The sequence below is a fragment of the Emydura macquarii genome, unplaced genomic scaffold, assembly GCF_026122565.2.
Source record: "Emydura macquarii macquarii isolate MOO-44397 ecotype Brisbane River unplaced genomic scaffold, CSIRO-AGI_Emac_v2 contig_1477, whole genome shotgun sequence".
Taxonomy (NCBI): Eukaryota; Metazoa; Chordata; order Testudines; family Chelidae; genus Emydura; species Emydura macquarii.
The window spans coordinates 12,043,844-12,062,588 of NW_027131614.1; the positions used below are offsets into that span (position 1 = coordinate 12,043,844).

General features: G+C 40.2%; 1 protein-coding gene across 3 annotated transcripts in view; it reads right to left on the minus strand.

Annotated features, from left to right (window-relative positions):
• CUNH8orf34 (chromosome unknown C8orf34 homolog) overlaps positions 1-18,745 on the minus strand; it is a 239,953-nt gene that overhangs the window by 147,085 nt on the left and 74,123 nt on the right. For all 3 annotated transcript variants that reach the window (XM_067553651.1, XM_067553650.1, XM_067553652.1), the window contains 2 exons: positions 13,442-13,470; positions 2,043-2,215 (listed from right to left, as the gene is read on the minus strand). In XM_067553651.1, the coding sequence (XP_067409752.1) occupies positions 2,043-2,215; positions 13,442-13,470 (202 nt within the window). The remainder of the gene's footprint in view (positions 1-2,042; positions 2,216-13,441; positions 13,471-18,745) is intronic.

Below are 18,745 nucleotides of genomic sequence, written 5' to 3' on the forward strand. Positions count from 1 at the left end.
GGGCCAGGTAACAGAAAAACAGCTTTAAGTCACATAAAAGAACAAGTTATTTGATTTTCTTTTGGAGAATATGAGAAATTTTGAAAATGTAATTAATATGTCCCTGGACGCTTATGTGTTAAGCCTTCAACAACTCTTCATCATCCCTTTCTATCTAAATTAAATTCCTCCAAACCTCACATCAGCCACCATACTTTTGTCTCATGTATTCCCCTCAATATGACAGTGGCGACACCACTGCTTTCCTCATCCCATTGAATAATACTCTCAAAGGCACCAATCACAATTCTCTCTTACAGCCTTAGCAGTGAAGGCTCACAAAATAAAAATTCCTGTATCTTTCTTCACAAACAAAAATGTTCTTTGCTGTTGATCCCTCCCCAGAAGAAGGTTTTCTCTGCTCAATTTCTCTCTCTCTTAGGTGGTGGTTAGGGAGAGGATGCCATCTCTTCTGCCTCCTTCCCACTGAGAAAAGTGATGCAGCATCCACTTTTCCTATCACCACCAAAAAACCAAACATCACTCTTCTCTCTATGCTCTGATTATGTTGCTGAACAAGTAGGCACATGGCTAGTAAGCTAGCCCCAATAATGAGCTGCAAAGCCAGTTACTGATACTGACACTTCCCTACAACACCGGCAGAGAGCCAGTGCTGAGCAGTCAATTGGAGCTCAGCTCTTTTTGCTTCCTCTAGTCTGAAGCCAGGCAGAGTGAGCTAATCATCATCATGTATTTCTATTTACCTGAATTTTTAAGAATACTTATGGATGCTCAGCTGTGGTGAAGCAGAGAACCCACCCACCAACATGGCATGGGTTAAGGAGAGCCCTGCTCCGTTATACCTGCAGCCAATGCCAGGTCTGAGGGGAGAGAAAAAGAGGGAGCTTGGCTCATTTTGGGGCTGACTTGCAAAGAGGCAGGAGCTAGTTGCCTCCCTATGTGCGGGAAGGATTGCTAGCCTGCCAGCCGAGGGAGCAACCAGAGACCAAGCACTATTTTCCTGGTTAAAGGAGATGGAGAAAGAGACCTAAGAGCACTAGGCCTGACAGCAATCTAGGTGACTGAGGTGCAGAGACTTTGTGGGGGCTCTAACCCTGCCAAACTTACGGCTGCTCCACCCAGAGGATCCTGGGATGACAGCAGGACACCACTCATGGTCTGTGAGGGGGCACTACTAAGAGACAAGCCACCATAGGAACCTTGACTATAGGGGTCATGCCCCAAACTGAAGGGGCAACAGTAGGAAGTAGCCCATGGCAGTAGATGTAAACTCCCCGCTCAGAGGTCCCTACTGAGGGGTGACTTACACTTGGCCCTGCACTGGGACCTGGTGGAGTGGTAGGGCCAGGCCCCACAAACTCCCCCACCTTAAATATTGAGGCACCCTGACTACAGAAGTAGGGGACAGGAAGTCAAGTACTCCAACCACTAGGCAGACTGGCCCTGCAAGCCCTCAATACGCCATTCTATACAAATGGTGCCTATTCCACAAGAAATAAAATAAAAGGACTGCCCATAAATGTAACAACCCTCCAGCAACCCTTTCCACCAGGGTCTGATTAAAAGGGAAGATGGGGGAGGGAAAACAGGCTTTGCAGAATGCCTGGAAAATTAGTAAATCCAGCTTCTGATAAACCAAGTGGAGGAGCAAATTCCAACGTAAAGGAGCTCTCAAAGCCATAGAGAGGAACATACTTGCAGATGTTTTCAAAGGGAGCGTATCTTTACCCACTTAAAGGAGGAATGTAAATGTGCTTGTAACAGTCTATGCCCTTGTCTGTGCACATAGAAGACACAGCCTTTTCCCTTCAGCAATGTCAAAGGAGAACCTGGTATCACTAGAGGCACCACAGGGCGTAACATTGTATAAGGCACTGTACAACATTAGCATCTGAAAGAAAAAGGGTGAATCATATTGGGGAAAAATGACTTTTGCTATAAACAGTCCATTTTTGTCATTTTAATAACGTAAAATGTTTGCTTGTGAAAACTAAATGCATTTCCTGTGATTGAGGCACATTAACAATTAACCTTAACCTCACCTTCCTCCAGGACTGCTGCTGCTATCCTCACTATCCCATTGTTCATTTTTACTTCTTGGTACTGGAGGTTGCAACATCTCTGCAGCCAATGGATCTGCATCGTTCTCCTCGCGACCAACCCATTCTCCAATCACGCGAGGTCTTAGAAGAGGAGCATTAAAACCTGTTGTGTCCTGAATAGAAACAAAAGCCAAAAACAGCTCCTACACTGCTCATTGATGTTTATAAACCGGACAAAGGGACCAACATGTACTGTTAGAATGTCCTTCTTAGAATACTACAGGACATTAAAAGGTCAAAAGCCTGATCCAATGCCCATGGAAGTAAATGGAAAGACTCCCATTACCTTCAGTGAACATTGGATTTAGGCCCTAACTCCAGAGAGGTGTTGACCATTCTGTTGCTCAGAACTAGAACTGTGTAAATAAAATATTTTTTGGTTCAGTGGCTGAGCCTATAAAACAAAACAGAACTTTTTACGTGGAACAAAATGTTTTGTTCCACCTGGGATAACTTTTGTTTGTTTTTTAGTTTCATTTTGTTTTCACGTATTTCTTTTACTCTACTTAAAAAATAAATACATCTACCTAAATTTCAAAAATATAATGTCATTTCAAAACAAAAAGTCAAAATGCTATATTTTAAAATGTTGATATGAAACATCGTAATGTAAAAAAAAAAAAATCTCTTTTGGCCAAAACTATTCTCCAAAGTTGTGAATAGTTTTGGTCCACCTGAAATTGTATTTTTCAGCAAATACATTATTTCCCTGAAAAATTTCACCTAGCTTTTCTCAGAACCTCTCTTCATTTTGCCTTTTAAATCCAATTGTTTTGAACACGAGTGGCAGGTGTCCATCACTCCTGATTTGGCTTTAAAATGATAGATTCTTAAATAAACCCTCCTTATTAGAAGCACCACTTTTTCAATTATGTTAAGTAATGAATGAGGTCACTTGAATATTGAAGAACATAGAGAAGATGGTATACTTCAATTTAACATCATCTCTTTTTGCATTGTGAATTCAGTGTGAAAATGTTACTGAGCAGGGAAATCAAATGGATATTTTAAAATAATCCTGTTGGCTTTTTGTTTCATACATTTTCAAATCCACAATTAAAATATATATTTTTATTTGGCTGACGTTCTGTGCATTACAATAGACAATAAATAATGTATATCATGTATTGCCACTGTAACAAACTGCAATTTGAAAGCTAGAAGCCATATTTTTTGCCAATTTGCTTGAAGGTATCTGGTGGGATAACTAGTAGAAGACAAAAATTAACTAGGCATTTTAAAAACTTGACTGATGTTTCACAGCATCACATTTGGAATGTAAACTACAGAAACAAATGGCCCACATGATTGTGTAAAAAGTCTGATTAGAGGTTCTGTGTAAGCCTTTCCCATTTTCTCAGTGTTGTGTGCTTATGTATTCAGTGAGACTTGATATGGAATAGTCATAATCAGAAGAAAATCATTATGCTCCAGAACTGCCACTTTGAAAAGATGTGATGGGGATAGTTAATCCTGCTCTCATTGAATGCCATTCCAGGACAGCAAGGAAATTTAAAATACAGTGCTCCTAATTAAGATATAATGTATATTCCTATCTGTAATAAAAGAATCATTTTAGGAAGACAAATCTTTATGGCTGTTATCTGGCTCTGCATCCCATGAAATATTCCTACTGTAAGAACAACACAGTCCTAATAAATGGCATCTGGAGAAGCAGCAACAGGATGACTATTTAGATTAGCAACCCTATATTTTTGTCCTCCTCAATAACAAATGGTCTTTAAATGGATACTAAATAATTGGGATGACTAGTTTAAATTATGGTAAATGCAAAGTTTGAAATATTAGCAATTCATAATATGAAATCATCGAAGTGTTCATACTGTTTGAATTCTGTAAATAGTGTCTATCTAGTTGAAGTGGGAAAGCCAAATTTAGGAGTTAAAAGACAAAACTTGAAACTGAAAAGATGTCAAATACCAGATCCTATATTCCTTGATATCATGAGAGAGTTTTGTTCACATAATAGGTGTCTGACTCTGCACCAGTCTAGGATTTTCCCTGAGTAGGAGGAAATCCTCAGCTACCTGTTCAGGGCTATTTTAAGGCCCCTTGCACTACTGGAGTGATACAGAAGACTTACAGTGAGCCAGAATCTGACCCTATATGCAGGGGGCTGTTTTTTATATTCTATCTATATATATATATCCTACTGTGGCCCCAACACTGCAATTGGCTTCCACCCATTAACTTCCCCAATGCAGAGTCAGCAGAGGAATCTGGGTCTTAATCTCTCTTGCTCTTGAGTTATTAGTTAGTATTATTATTTGTATTATCATAACACCTCACCGCATTCTCTCACTCCACCTTTCCTACACTTCTCCTGTAATGTATGTTTGACATTGTCTTTTCCCAGTGTCTTTTTCATGTCAGTCTAATTCTGCCCAGAGTTCCCCAGAGCCCTGCTGAAGTCATTGTTTAGGTGGTGACATTTTACTGCAAAGTTGAGATGACGTGGTAGCAATATTGAAAACGATCCTCAAACTGAAAAACCAGTAGCTTAAAAAGGAGAAAATTGTATGGGGAAAACAGTGATTTAGCATATTTTAAAATCGCTGCCATTTTTGCTGTTTGGTATTCCACAAATTTCTGCAAAATTTAAGAAAATGGTTTTTAGCCATATGGGTGTTGTAAAGCAGTCAGGCATAATAGTCACTTCAGGAATTAGAGGACAATGGCCCCTGTCAGTTGACAGACATAATCCTGACCCATGTCATGTGACTAGGAGGAGGAAATAAGATTAGTCTCTCTCTGATATCACTGTGTCATGCCTTTGTTACATACTCCCATTACAGAGTTTCTGAAAGCGTGTAAAGCCCTTATGATCTCCTTTACGTGTCTGAAGCGCTTGCTAACAGTTCCAGCTACTCTTATTTAAAGAAAACGGAGTGAAGGGGTGGGGTGACTTATAATTAGCTAACAAATTGGTTTTAGCTGTTGTCTTAATTTTTGTGAAAATTGTGGAGTACCAGAAGGAAAAATTGAAGAGACCCTGAAAATCCACATTTTTTTCCAAGCCCACAACATTCTCCTGTCCCTGCCTGTAACATACGTTGTGAAATATGCATATGACTATTTAGTACATGAATGCTGTTTGCCCTTTTTCTGCTGACTTCCTTTCTAACAGTTGTAGGAACTAGGCCATCTTGTATCACAGCATTTTCAAGCTCAATTTAATAAAGAAGTTTAATAAATCATGTTATGCCTCACCTTCTCCTCTCTTGCTTCTATTTTAAAATCATGTTAGATTAACACATCAAAACTTCAGTGACCTAATTTATTTCTTTCCTTTCAACATTACAGCCAGTTATAGGAAGAGTGGTAAGGAAGTCAGAGAATGTTGTATTGAGATTTGAGAACATTGTCATTATTTGGAGCGTTCCTTCAAAATAATTGATTAAATTCAGATACAATGTTTAATTTGCATCAGATTTTTGCTTGCATTTCCCATTTAAACCTTGGAATGCTGGCTGGATGAGTACTTTAAAGAAAAAACAATACACAGAATTGTGTGTCCTGGAATTTCCAGAGGATAAGTAAGATTTTAAGAGATTCAATCTCTAATCTTAGCCATATGAATATCTCTTCCTTGAGGAAGGTTGAGGAAAAGGGGAAGGAATTGTGTTCAATTTGATTACTTAAAGTCAGCACTTGTGTCCAGTCAGAATGCTCCAGGACATTGTTGTGGCACTTTTTGGAGGAGCCAGAATAGCATCTTACAGCATTTCCGGTATTTGCATTCTGGCACTTCTCAAGAGTTGCACTCACCTGTTGTTTAAAGTTGAGATTTGTTCCCCTTTGTAGATTAGAGTTTAATGGATCCAAAATTTATGGGTGCAGTATGTTTGTATTTACAGGATTAGAAAAGGAAAAAGTATCTTTCAGAAAACACAGATAAAAAATGGTCTTAGAAAAAAAGAAACTGAATGTTTTAATATTAGGCCAGGGGATCAAAACTGGTTATGATTTATTGGGCCACATTCACCCATCCGTAACCCTGAATCACTGGCCCTTTGGCATTCTCCAATTACTAACTGTTCCCTCTAAAAGTGAATGAAACAAAGGAATTTCTGTGAACCATTGCCAAATCTCACAACATTATTGAAATCTCACTCTATTTGGAGTTTTATGTAAAGCCCCAACTCCTGCAGTCCTGTGATTCTGAATGTTAGCTTTCTTTTTAAAAATAGCCCATGTGTTTGTGAAGAAAAGCTTGAAAATGTGACCCAAGTGTCCCTTAATGGGTCAAAAACCAAAAGGCAAATAAAACTCTCAAATATATTATTGTTCAAAAATCTCATGACTTCTGAGTCTCTCTTGTGATTTTTGATTATGATTTATTCATAAATTTTGAGAACTTGGGGTTGGCAATACTACTATTACATCTGTAAGCACGGTCTGAATGAGTTCTCCCCTGCCAAGCTAGCTGGGGGGAGAGGAACAGGCTTCAGGACCAGACTGTATTTACATGAACACACCACCCTGCCTAGGTATCCAGCAGACAGACCTGTGTGCCAAAGTGACCAAGTTTGGGTAGTACAAATCTCTTTACAAATTTACTTCACTTGAATGCAGGGGTAATTACATGTTGTTATCCTTGTCGTATGAGTAAAGGGGCAGCAGAACTGTGCTCTGCCTGCCCTGACTAAGGAGGTCACCATCAACTCAACTGAACTCACTAAGAAAGAGGCTCAAATGCCAGAACCATGTGAAAGAGAAAGGGGGTGGGGACATGTGTTTCTGCCAGGAGATGTGGCTCTGCCTGAGAGCCCTAGACATGGTTTAAGCTTTCCCTCCCCACTGTTCAAAGATAGAGCTAATTTAAGGCTCCATTAGGAGTCTTTTGTTTTGTTAAGTGATCACTAGAGCTGCAATCACTTGCTGTGCCACCGGCATTTTCTGCTCAGCCTGCTTCCCCACTAAGAGCTGAAAATCACAGAGCACTGACAATCACTAAGAGCTGGGTGGAACCTTAAGGACCTGACCAACACAGGTCACGTAGAGAAGCAAGTGGCAGCAGAAAGTGATAGTGTGCATCGGTGATGGCTGGCAGGGCAGCCAGCAGAGCAGGGAGTGGCAAGCAGGGCAACCGGTGGAGCAGGGAGGGGCCAGTAGGGTGGCCGGTGGAGCGGCTGAGAGGGTGACTGGTACAGCAAAGCAGCCAGACAAGAGAGAGAGAAAAGGGCTTTCTTCTCCCAAGGCCTTCCACCAGTCTCCCCCAACCAGGGTACGAGGCAAACTGCAGCTGCACGTCTGAATTCTGTGTCTCCACTGACTAAGGGCAACAACTGAGAGTGTGGTGTTGTGAGGGGAGAGGCACATTAAAGGAACTTCTGGTTGCTGGACTTAAGAACCAGAGGCAAATGGAAATTGCCCAATGTATTCGGGAGGGGGTGTTTTGCTCATGGTTTTATGCTTTGTGGCATTTTCCCAAGTTAATGCCAGGTTACTTTTCCCCTTTTATTAGAAGTTTCTTTTCTACACTCAGTCTCTGTGCTTGTGAGAGGGGAAATATTGCCTCTAGAGGCACCCAAGGGGTGATGTGTAAATATCCAAGGTTACTGGGTAGGGACTTGAGCTGGTTTTTGTGTTGCAATGTTGAAAAGAAACCCCTATATATTGAACCTGGCCCTTATTGCTGTGAACTCCAACTGGCAGAGGGTTACACATCTCATTTGCATAAAACTGCATTTGAAATTAGACATTTACACTGTAAACATATCAGACCAACATCAAATTTCTGCATTATAAATGTACTTGGCCATATTCTTCACTGACGTAAGCTAAAACCAGGCACTTTAATTGCCCCTGTAATACAGTGGCAGGCGGAGGGGCCCCATGATGGCAGCAAGTATGCTTAAAGTGGGGGGGAGGGTGCAGCTGCAATCTTGTAACCCCTATTCCACTAAGGTGGAGGTCTGGAGCTAACAGTGCACTCTGAAAGTGGAAAGTTCTGACCCAGGAGAGAATGAAGCAAAGTACTAGAAGTGATTCAACTCATTCTTCTGGGCAGCCAGCAGCATATCTATGGAGTCTGGTATGCATTTCAAAGCTACACTTTCCTAGTGGAACCTAGGGATGTTAGAGGTTCAAATACCTCCTGTGAACAGCATTCAGAATGCAGCAGCCCACACTGGAGGAGCTGGAGAATCAATGTATGAACTAATCATACTTCCAGAAACCTTTTGAGCAATGCTGTACGTAACCCTTGCAAGGTACTCTGTGAAATAACATGCATGGCACCATCCAGCTCTATTCTCTACCTAACATGGCTTCCCCACCTCTGCTTCCCCACAAACATCCCTCCCATCTCTGGATGCCTCCTGACACTTACAAACCTTAAGGCATCTTCCCACAAATACTCATTTACGAGGCCACACAAGCTCCCTCAGTGAGCTGATGGGCAGGATCCCCTGGGAGGCTAATATGAGAGGGAAAGGAGTGCAAGAGAGCTGGCTGTATTTTAAAGAAATCTTACTGAAGGTGCAGGAACAAACCATTCCGATGTGCAGAAAGAATAGCAAATATGGCAGATGACCAACTTGGCTTAACAAAGAAGTCTTCGGTGAGCTTAAACATAAAAAGGAAGCTTACAAGAAGTGGAAACTTAGTCAGATGACAAGGGAGGAGTATAAAAGTTCTGCTCAAGCATGCAGGAGTGAAATCAGGAAGGCCAAAGGACAACTGGAGTTGCAGCTAGCAAGGGACATAGAGGGTAACAAGAAAAGTTTCAACAGGTATGTTAGTAACAAGAAGAAGGTCAAGGAAAGTGTGGGGCCCTTACAGAATGGGGGAGGCAACCTAGTGACAGATGAGGAAAAAGCTGAAATACTCTGTGCTTTTTTGCCTCTGTCTTCACATACAAGGTCAGCTCCTAGATTAGTGCACTGGGCAGCACAGAATGGGGAGGAGGTAAGAAGCCCTCAGTGCTGAAGAACAGGTTCAGAACTATTTAGAAAGGTTGGACATACACAAGTCCATGGGGCCGGATGCAATGTATCCAAGGGTGCTGAGAGAGATGGCTGATGTGACTGCAGAGCCATTGGCCATTATTTTTGAAAACTCATGGTGATCGGGGGAGGTCCCGGATGATTGGAAAAAGGCAAATATAGTGCTCATCTTCAAAAAAGAGGAGGAGGAGGATCTGGGGAATTACAGACCGGTCCGCCTCACCTCAGTCCCCAGAAAAATCATGGAGCAAGTCCTCAATCCATTTTGAGGTACTGAAAGAGAGGAAGGTGATCAGGAACAGTAAGCATGGATTTACCATGGGCAAGTCATGTCTGACCAATCTGATTACCTTCTATGATGAAATGACTGGCTCTGTGGATGAGGGGAAAGCAGTGGACATGATATACCTTGACTTTAGCAAAAGCTTTTGATATGGTGTCCCGCCGTATTCTTTTCAGCAAGTTGAAGAAGTATGGGTTGGATGAATGGACTATAAGATGGCTATAAAGCTGGCTAGATCATTGGGTTCAACGGGTAATGATCAACGGCTCGATGTCTTGTTGGCAGCCGGAAACAAGCGGAGTGCCCTAGGGGTCGGTGCTGGGCCTGGTTTTGTTCAACATCTTCATTAATGATCTGGAGGATGGGGTAGATTGCACCCTCAGCAAGTTTGCAGATGACACTAAGCTGGGTAGTGGTACCCCGGAGGGTAGGGAAGGTATCCAGAGTGACCTAGACAAATTGGAGGATTCGGCCAAAATAAATCGGATGAGGTTCAACATGGAAAAGTTCAGAGTCCTGCACTTAGGACGGAAGAATCCCATGCACAGCTACAGACTGGGGACCGACTGACTAGGCAGCAGTTCTGCAGAAAAGGACCTGGGAGTTACAGTGGACAAGAAGCTTGATATGAGTCAACAGTGTGCCCTTATTGCCAAGAAAGCTAACAGCATACTGGGCTGCATTAGTAGGAGCATTGTCAGCAGATCGAGGGAAGTGATTTTTTCCCTCTATTTGGCACTGGTGAGGCCTCATCTGGAGTACTCTGTCCAGTTTTGGGGCCCCCATAAAGGATGTAGACAAATTGGAATGAGTCCAACGGATGGCAACAAAAATGATTAGGGGGCTGGAGAACATCATGTATGAAGAAAGACTGAGGAAAGTAGGCTTGTTTAGTCTGCAGAAGAGACGAATGAGGGGGAATTTGATAGCAGCCTTTAATTACCTGAAAGGGGATTCCAGGGAGGCTGGAACTAGGCTGTTTTCAGTGGTAGTAGATGACAGAATGGTCTCAAGTTGCAGTGGGGAGGTCTAGGTTGGCTATTAGAAAATACTTTTTCACTAGGAGGGTGGTGAAGCACTGGAATGAGTTACCTAGGGAGGTGGTGGAATCTCCGTCTTTAGAGGTTATTAAGGTGCGACTTGACAAAGCCCTGGCTGGGATGGTTTAGTTGGGGTTGGTCCTTCTTTGAGCAGGGGGCTGGACTAGATGACTTCCTGAGATCCCTTCCAACCCTAATCTTCTATGGTTCTTTGACCAAGGAAGCAAAGAGCTCAAGCAAAAGTGAAATTTTCCTATTGAGATGTGCAGTTAGTGTTCACTTCTAATTACCCACCCATTACCCTACTATTATTAACAGTGCTACTAACCTGAGTGTCTCTTACATTTAGGATGTAGCTATGAATAAATATTGAAAATATTTTCAAATGATTTAATTACCTTTAATAAACATAACCAGGGCAATTCCTTTCAGAAAAGGATGCAACTTGATTTTTTAATACTATTTAAAAAAAAAAAAAGTTTTTCAATACAGCACTCTTGAAATAGTGTATCTTGAATTTTACAGATACTTTAAAACTGAGTGAATTATTTTTATGGTCTCCTGTTACACTGAGCAGAGTCTGTCTTTTGTGGATTTCTGAGACTAATGATAGCCAACGTGCTCAGGCTCATCCCTCCTCCTGTCAAGTTGTGTGTACTGATTCTTTATGAAAATTAAGCCAAGCATGAGGGGGTTTATAGTGCTGCAGAGACAAAGAGCAGCTTTATAGATAATTTTGTTTTTACATTTAATACAGTTACTGGTCAGTGTTAGAGGGCTACTCCTTCTGTAGTTCAAAGGTCAGACTAGATCACAATGGTTCATTTTGGCCTTAAAATCTATTGATCTATGAATCACAACACCTCTCCTTCAGTTTCTTTCTGTGAACACACTGCCTGCTGCCTCTTTGCTTTCAGTGTCAGCTTTGCTCCTGCCCATACTGGGGGGAAAAACCTCTTGCAGGGACTAGAAAAGAGTTTGTCTCATCAACAAAACTGTAAAAACTAACTATAAACTAAGTAAATACACTGAAAAAAAGGAAAGCTATGTAAATTAATCTGTTTCCATTATAGTAGTTTTAGGAATTTAATGAGAGTAGGTAGGTAAGGTAATAACTTTTTGGACCAACTTCTGTAGGTGAGAGAGAGAAACTTTGGTGACCAGAAGAAGATCCCTGTGTAGCTTAAAAGCTTGTCTCTCTCACCAACAGAAGTTGGTCCAATAAAAGATATTACCCACCTTGTCTCTCTAATATCCTGGGAGCAAATGGCTACAACTACATTACATACAAAATGTAATGTAATTTTCAAGGTGATGGTTTCTCTTTAATTTCTTCCTCTTTGCCTATTTTCCTCAGAAACAGATGATTAAGCAGCTGCAATACTCTAAAGCTATCAACAGTCTGCATGATTGAAAAAAATATACAAGAATTGAAAAAACAATTTCAGAATGTTCAGAATAAACACAGTTAAGTACAGTGGCAAATAAATACATTTCAACAAAGAGAGAGTTTAACAAATCAGTATCTTCAGAATTCCAGAGGGGTAGCCGTGTTAGTCTGTATACAGCAAAAACAACGAGAGTTCTGTAGCACTTTAAAGACTAACAAATTTAATTTCAGCAGGCATAAGCTTTCTTGGGCTCCAACCCACTTCCTCAGGTGCAAGTAATAGAAATCATACTGGAGGCAACATATATAGGGGACAACATATACATATCCAAGGGAAGTGACAACAATGGGGGAGGTGGATGAAGGCAGGGAATTTCCCTTGGATATGTATATGTTGCCTCCTATATATGTTGCCTCCAGTATGATTTCTATTACTTGCACCTGAGGAAGTGGGTTGGAGCCCAAGAAAGCTTATGCCTGCTGAAATTAAATTTGTTAGTCTTTAAAGTGCTACAGAACTCTCGTTGTTTTTATCTTAGGAATGTCACCAAAATATTGCTTCCTATGAAATGGTGATTTTCACACCGAAACATAAGATTTAAAAAGAATGCATGTTTTGAGGCAAAAACTGGTCTTTATCAAAATGAAATGCAAGTATTTTTTAGATACTTCCTCAAAAATAAAAGTGTGTGGGATAATGAATTCTCTTTCACTCAAAATGCTTTTATTCTTCAACAAAAAAGTGACATTTCACAGGTTTATGAAAGGCAAAACAATTATGACTGTCTCACTGACTTCAGTATAAACTATTCACATTGTCAGGGTTCTAGTATCAGGTCTTTTGTTTTGACATTTAACAAATACTACTGGATACAGTTTTAGATGCAGGTCAAAAGTAGGAATTAAGACTCAAATCCTGAAATGCTTATGCACATGCTTAACATAAATCAATATAATTATTTGAGTTTAGAATACATGTTAGCATTAGAAAGACCAGGGCCTAAACACAGAAAATGTGTATAATCATTTGTAGATGGCAGCCCCATATCCACGATTCCTTGGCAATCTCCATCATGCCTCTCTCAAACTCCTATTTTGGAGAACCCATAAAGAAGTCTCTCCACAAGTTTAAGTGCCAAAATTGAGGAGTTCATCTTATGCTGCATGCAACTGTAAAATTAGTATTCATGTTGTTTTTCTTGCATGTGCTAACCAGATTTGGGGCCAAAGAATATTCCTAAAGATGTTCAAAAACAGTATAATTACTTTAACTTAAATTTTCTAGGCGCTACCCAAAAATACCATCTTATATTTCAAAAAATATTTATACTTATGGAAAAATTTAGCTTTAGGTATACTACTAAATTATCCCTATAGACCAAATTAAACAAAATAAGATGCTTAATACCTTTTGTATGGCCTGAGCAAAGCTCAATTAAAGTCAATGGGAGTCTTTCTGCTGATGCCAGTGGACTTTGGGTCAGGCCCATAACGTATATGAGTTCTGTTAATAGCCCTTAGGTACCCAACTTCCCATTGAACTGAATCAAAATTAAGCGTGTGCGCAAGGACTGGAAGATTGAACTCTCACTGCCTAAAAATACCATAAACATCTGCCTGTTTACCCTATTCATTAGATACAGAATATCTCTTACCTTCTCAAGTTCATCCGAAATAGCAATGCCTGAAAACAAAGCAGATTTTAAAAAGTGATTTTAAAAAAAAGCAATTTTAAAAAACTTGCATAATCCCTTGCTTGCAAACGCAGTCTATTATTATATTTTGTTCCATTAGTGACATTGGCCAAAAGCAATATACTGTAATTTTCTTCAGGTACAATATAATCAAACTGAGCTTTTAAACAATTATGAAACTATGAAAATTTGTGGCTGTGGTAATAGTCTGGTGAAAAGCAAAAATTTGCTTTTGTTTGTTTTCTTAAAATTTAAAAAAGCAATTTTAATATTTCTAGTCTGAGTACATTATGATGCAAATCCTGCTTTGACCAGCAAACATCCACACAGCATATGTATTGCATCTGCCTGCCATCAAAGGGCAACACAGGCCTGACGCTGCTCTACTTTGCCGCAGTTTAAAGCAGGAGTAACGCCATGAAAGTCAATGGAATTAAACCTGTGAGAAGAAGATAAGGTCCAGTGTCTCCCAGGGAACATCACAGCACAAGACAGGACAGCTGTTCCAAATCCTGAGCAGGCACAATATGGTCACCTGATTTTCTGCTGACAGTAACATATACAGTTGCCTCCTTGAGGCTTCGCTACATTCCATTTGCATCAAATCATGCTACCCTACACTATGCTGTAGGCTGCAGTGTGTTATACCTGCAGAGCTGTCAACACAGCTTCACGTACTATGATAGGATGCGGCTTACCCTGCCTCACTACGTCACATGCAACACCATCCTGTAACTTTTTCTCCTGGCACTCCACTGAAGCCATAGAGCGATGTTGCCTAAATATTATTTAAAATAATGTTTTTTAATGACTGTCACCTAAGTCTTGTAGAGTGATCCTGCACACCAGAGTACTAGAGCTGATTTTATATATTTATATATATTTATATATCTCAGTCTAAACTTATTCCCAAAAATCTGCAAACAGTTAAGAGTACATTATTTTTATGTCTTGTTCTTTGGTATAACATAGCTATATGATTTATTTATTTTTATTGTATTAATATACTTTCAATCATACCTGCATGTTGCTATTTCTCACTTTAGATGGCTTCCTTTTAACTGATTTGTTTTTAAAACATAGTAGGGTGCAAAAAGAATTGTAATTAATGTTTTAGGACCTGATCAATACATGGGAACTAAGCAGAAGTTAATGGAACACTTTCTCAGTCATTCAGTGCTTACAAAGTAAATTCAACAAAATACACTTTGCCAACCCCATAGTAATTAATCTGTTTTCAATACCTTAAGGCTTTTATTTAGTTCAGAAACTACACAACTGTCCATATAGTTTGTGGATCAGGAAGTTGCCCCAATCTGAGTAATATGCCATGAAATCCATTGTCCCTCCCTGCTTACTCCCCTGAGTTGCATGTGTGTTTGCAAATGAAAGCAGCTGTACAGAAACAGAAAGTGAAAATTAAATTTAGCTGTCTCTTCACCCTGCACAGCTCTGTAAACCTGAGTAAGGATTTCCAAAACCGAGCTCTCCATAGCATTTCATTTTTTCTGGAAAACTAAAGCTAATCCAGTTCACAAACCACAGATGTTATCTCTACCCATTTAGACACTCTACATCTTACCAGCAATTGACTATGATTTTTAAAGCAGTTGTTTTGCTTTGTGAGAGGTTTCCTATTCTCCTGCTCCACGTATCCTGTAACTACTGAGGAGACTGTGGAGCCTGGAAGCAATGCAGATGGACTTCTTTTCCTAGTCAGAACAGTCACGAATGAAGCGGAATCATTACAGAGCCCAGGATGACTCTGTGCCTACAAGACAGTGCTGGTGTTAGCCCACTGCAGGCCCTAAGCAGAAATATTCCACCCACAAACACACACGCACATACTAATAATTAATAGGAGGCCCCTTGAGCTGCACAGGGCCCTAAGCAATTGCTTAGTCTGCTTATACCTAGTTCCGGCTGTGTGTAGAGGGTAAGGTGAACAAGAAGCATAGAATCATAGAAGATTAGGGTTGCAGGGGACTTCAGGAGGTCATCTAGTCAACCCTCTGATCAAAGCAGGACCCACCCCAACTAAATCACTTCAGCCAGGGCTTTGTCAAGCCAGGCCTTAAAAACCTCTAAGAATGGAGATTCCATCACCTTCCTAGGTAACCCATTTCAGTGCTTCACCACCCTCCTAGTGAAATTCTTTTCCTAATATCCAACCTAAAGCTCTCCCGCTGCAACTTGAGACCACTGCTCCTTGTTCTGTCATCTGCCACCACTGAGAACAGCCTATCTCTATCCTCTTTGGAACCCCTCTTCACGTTGTTGAAAGCCGCTATCAAATCCCCCCCACTCTTCTCTTCTGCAGACTAAATAAAGCCCAGTTCCCTCAGCTTCTTTTCATAAATCATGTGTCCCAGCCCCCTAATCATTTTTGTTACTCTCCGTTGGACTCTCTCCAATTCGTCCACATCCCTTCTGTAGTGGGGGATCAAAAACTGGACACAATACTCCAGATGAAGGGCTCCCTACCTGCCTGAGGAGGGATTACACCTTCTAATTGCTCTAAATATGTGTCTAGATCCTAAGAGCTCATTCTCCATCCAGATTTACTTCTTAAGGAATTGAGTTTAAATTCAGAGAACTGAAAATGACAAACATTCTATGATTATTCCCATTATGCCAAAAGGAAGTCATTCTATACTACAAATGGCCAGGCTTTCTGTTTGCAGGACTCCTTCCCACAAGATGCTTACTGATCTATTATTTTATTATGAATATGCTTAGAGCCCCTAATCAGAGATGAGGGTCCCACTGTACCAAGCCCTGAAAGTTAAGTAAGAAAAATTACATATGTATCACAGCTGATGACATCATAAGAAATGAAAACAGAACAAGAAAAGCAGGATTTAGGGATTCATATACTTGTGATCACAAAGCCAAATCCTGAAATCCTTTCTTATACCTATATATGGCAATACTGGAAAACACAAGAGCGCTCTGAGAATAGGATTTTCAATAAAGATCTCCTTACAGAGATCCTCCCACATTGCCCCTTCGGGGACGCATGAAAAAAGCTACATGGGCAACTCTCAAAGCAGGCAGATCCTGTCAGGATTCACAGGATTCCAGGGCCATCTGAATTGATGCTGGGACCCAGTGACTTCTTCTAGCTCCCTAGTAGCAGAGCTTGACTGAAGTGTTGCTAGCTGGGACTTCCAGTCGCTGTGGTTGTTCCGGGGACAGAGTGCATCATAACTGCTACACAATGGTATCTGAGTTACCACAGTAACTTCCTTAACTGTTGGCAAATATTGACTTTTTGTTGTTAAAGCAGGTTATTTTCAAGTAATTTATTTTAAAATGACACAGTCAATGTAAAACCACACTTCTAGTAATAAAGTTTACCCCCTATTGTTACCATTAAGTCATAAAATTCCTAAAACTGATAAAAATTTGAGCAAAACACATCTCCCTGTAATACTCCCCACATTGCATGCACATGTGTTCCTGCTATCTCTTTACTGGGGGAGGTATTTGGAGGCACTGTCTCCTCACTGTCCATGAGTTGCCAACAGCTTTGGGGACGTTGGTCAGTACTGAGCAGGTATCTGTGGGGTTTTATTATTATTAAAGCACAGCCTCCAAATCTGGACCCCAGACATTATAGGACTGTTTCCTACTTCTGCCTCCTACATACACATCAGGCAACTGCCCCCTCCACTCTTTGCTCTCTACCTCCCAGGTAGCTGGGAAAGAGAGAGCAGTATGAGGCAAGCCACCCTGTTACATGCACCTTCCAACTCCTTTACATTTAGAATACTGGTTAGTTGTCATGCTTTTATTTTATATCAGTCTAGATTAATATACTGCCCATAAATACATCACTTCTCTTTGTCCTCCACGCAATCTGCTGTGGATTGCCATATGACATCACAAAGAGAAATAAATGTGTTCATTGTGCCAGTGTCTGGAGGCAGGGTCCTCTGCCTAAAACTTATTTCCAGCATGAAGTAATGAAAAGAGGTTGATTCCATTCAATATAGGAAGAATATCTTCCACAGTAAAGAAAGCAAATTTGTCTGTGGGCAGATTTCTCGTACTTTGACAAGTTGAGCCATAAGTGCACTTTCAAAATATTTTTTTAAAAGAGAAAGTTAGAAAGTGTATAAATAATCATCATAATTCCTAGTTCTTATATACAGTCATTTATACTAGTCTAATTCATACTACACCTTTTATCACTGCTCTATTGTAATAAAACCAAATATAGTTAATACAACTTATAGTGTATTTTAACTTTCATTTACTCTGTGACTATACAACCTTTCACAGAGCAATGTTTAGAATCTGGTATCAAAAATTTAACAGCAACAAGTTCATTTTCACAAACACTAGGGGGACGTACAGGCTTAGACCTGGCCTAAAACAAGCCATTAAAAACCCTGTTATGCAAAATCTCCTGTCTGATGAATGGCACACTAATTAATGGACTTGCATCATATTTGCTTACTACATACTTAATACAATGGAAAACTTAAAACAGCAAATTAGCTGAGTGAAAATGACTCCCATAAAACTCAAGAAGTTCTATCATCATCTGCTTTCATTGGGGCACATTTTTAATTAAAATATTGAAAAAACACAATGTGTCATTTATTAGTTCACCCAATTCCTTTCCTTTTTTGTAATCACTTCTGTACATATGCACTCCCTCATACTAATGCCTGGTAAGTCTGCAGTGTACTCTATATTCTAGGAAAAGATATATGACTTGTAAAATAGAAGAGCATTCATTAAAAGTGAATGTAAATATGCTGTTGCATTTTCCTAAATTGCCAGAAGATGGCCATAGAGCTCCCAAGAGCTAATTTTTCTCCTGCTCAATAAAGTATTCCAATTTTGATGCACTATGGCTCTGGAATGATCTCTTTCAGATTTTGGACAATGTTAACAGAAGAACCTGATCAACCATTCTGACAGGGAAGTGTTGTGAAATCTGAGATTCAGAGCCTGAAAAGCAAGAATAGACTTCCCAATTTTGTTTAACTTACCTGGAGTCTTATAAATTCCACTGACTCCCTTCCCCGCATGACATTTCCACAATTTTATTTTTCCCAGTAAGAATTCAATAACCTTATTAAGACACTCTGAATTCAAAGTCTGATGCTATGTGGCTTCTGTCCTTTTTATTATTAATCAAAATTATTCTTTATGTTTCTATATTGCCTTCCGTCTTGAACGATGCTAAAGTGCTTCACAAATTGTAACTACATGACACCACTAAAAGAGTCACCTCCAAAGTGCAATGCA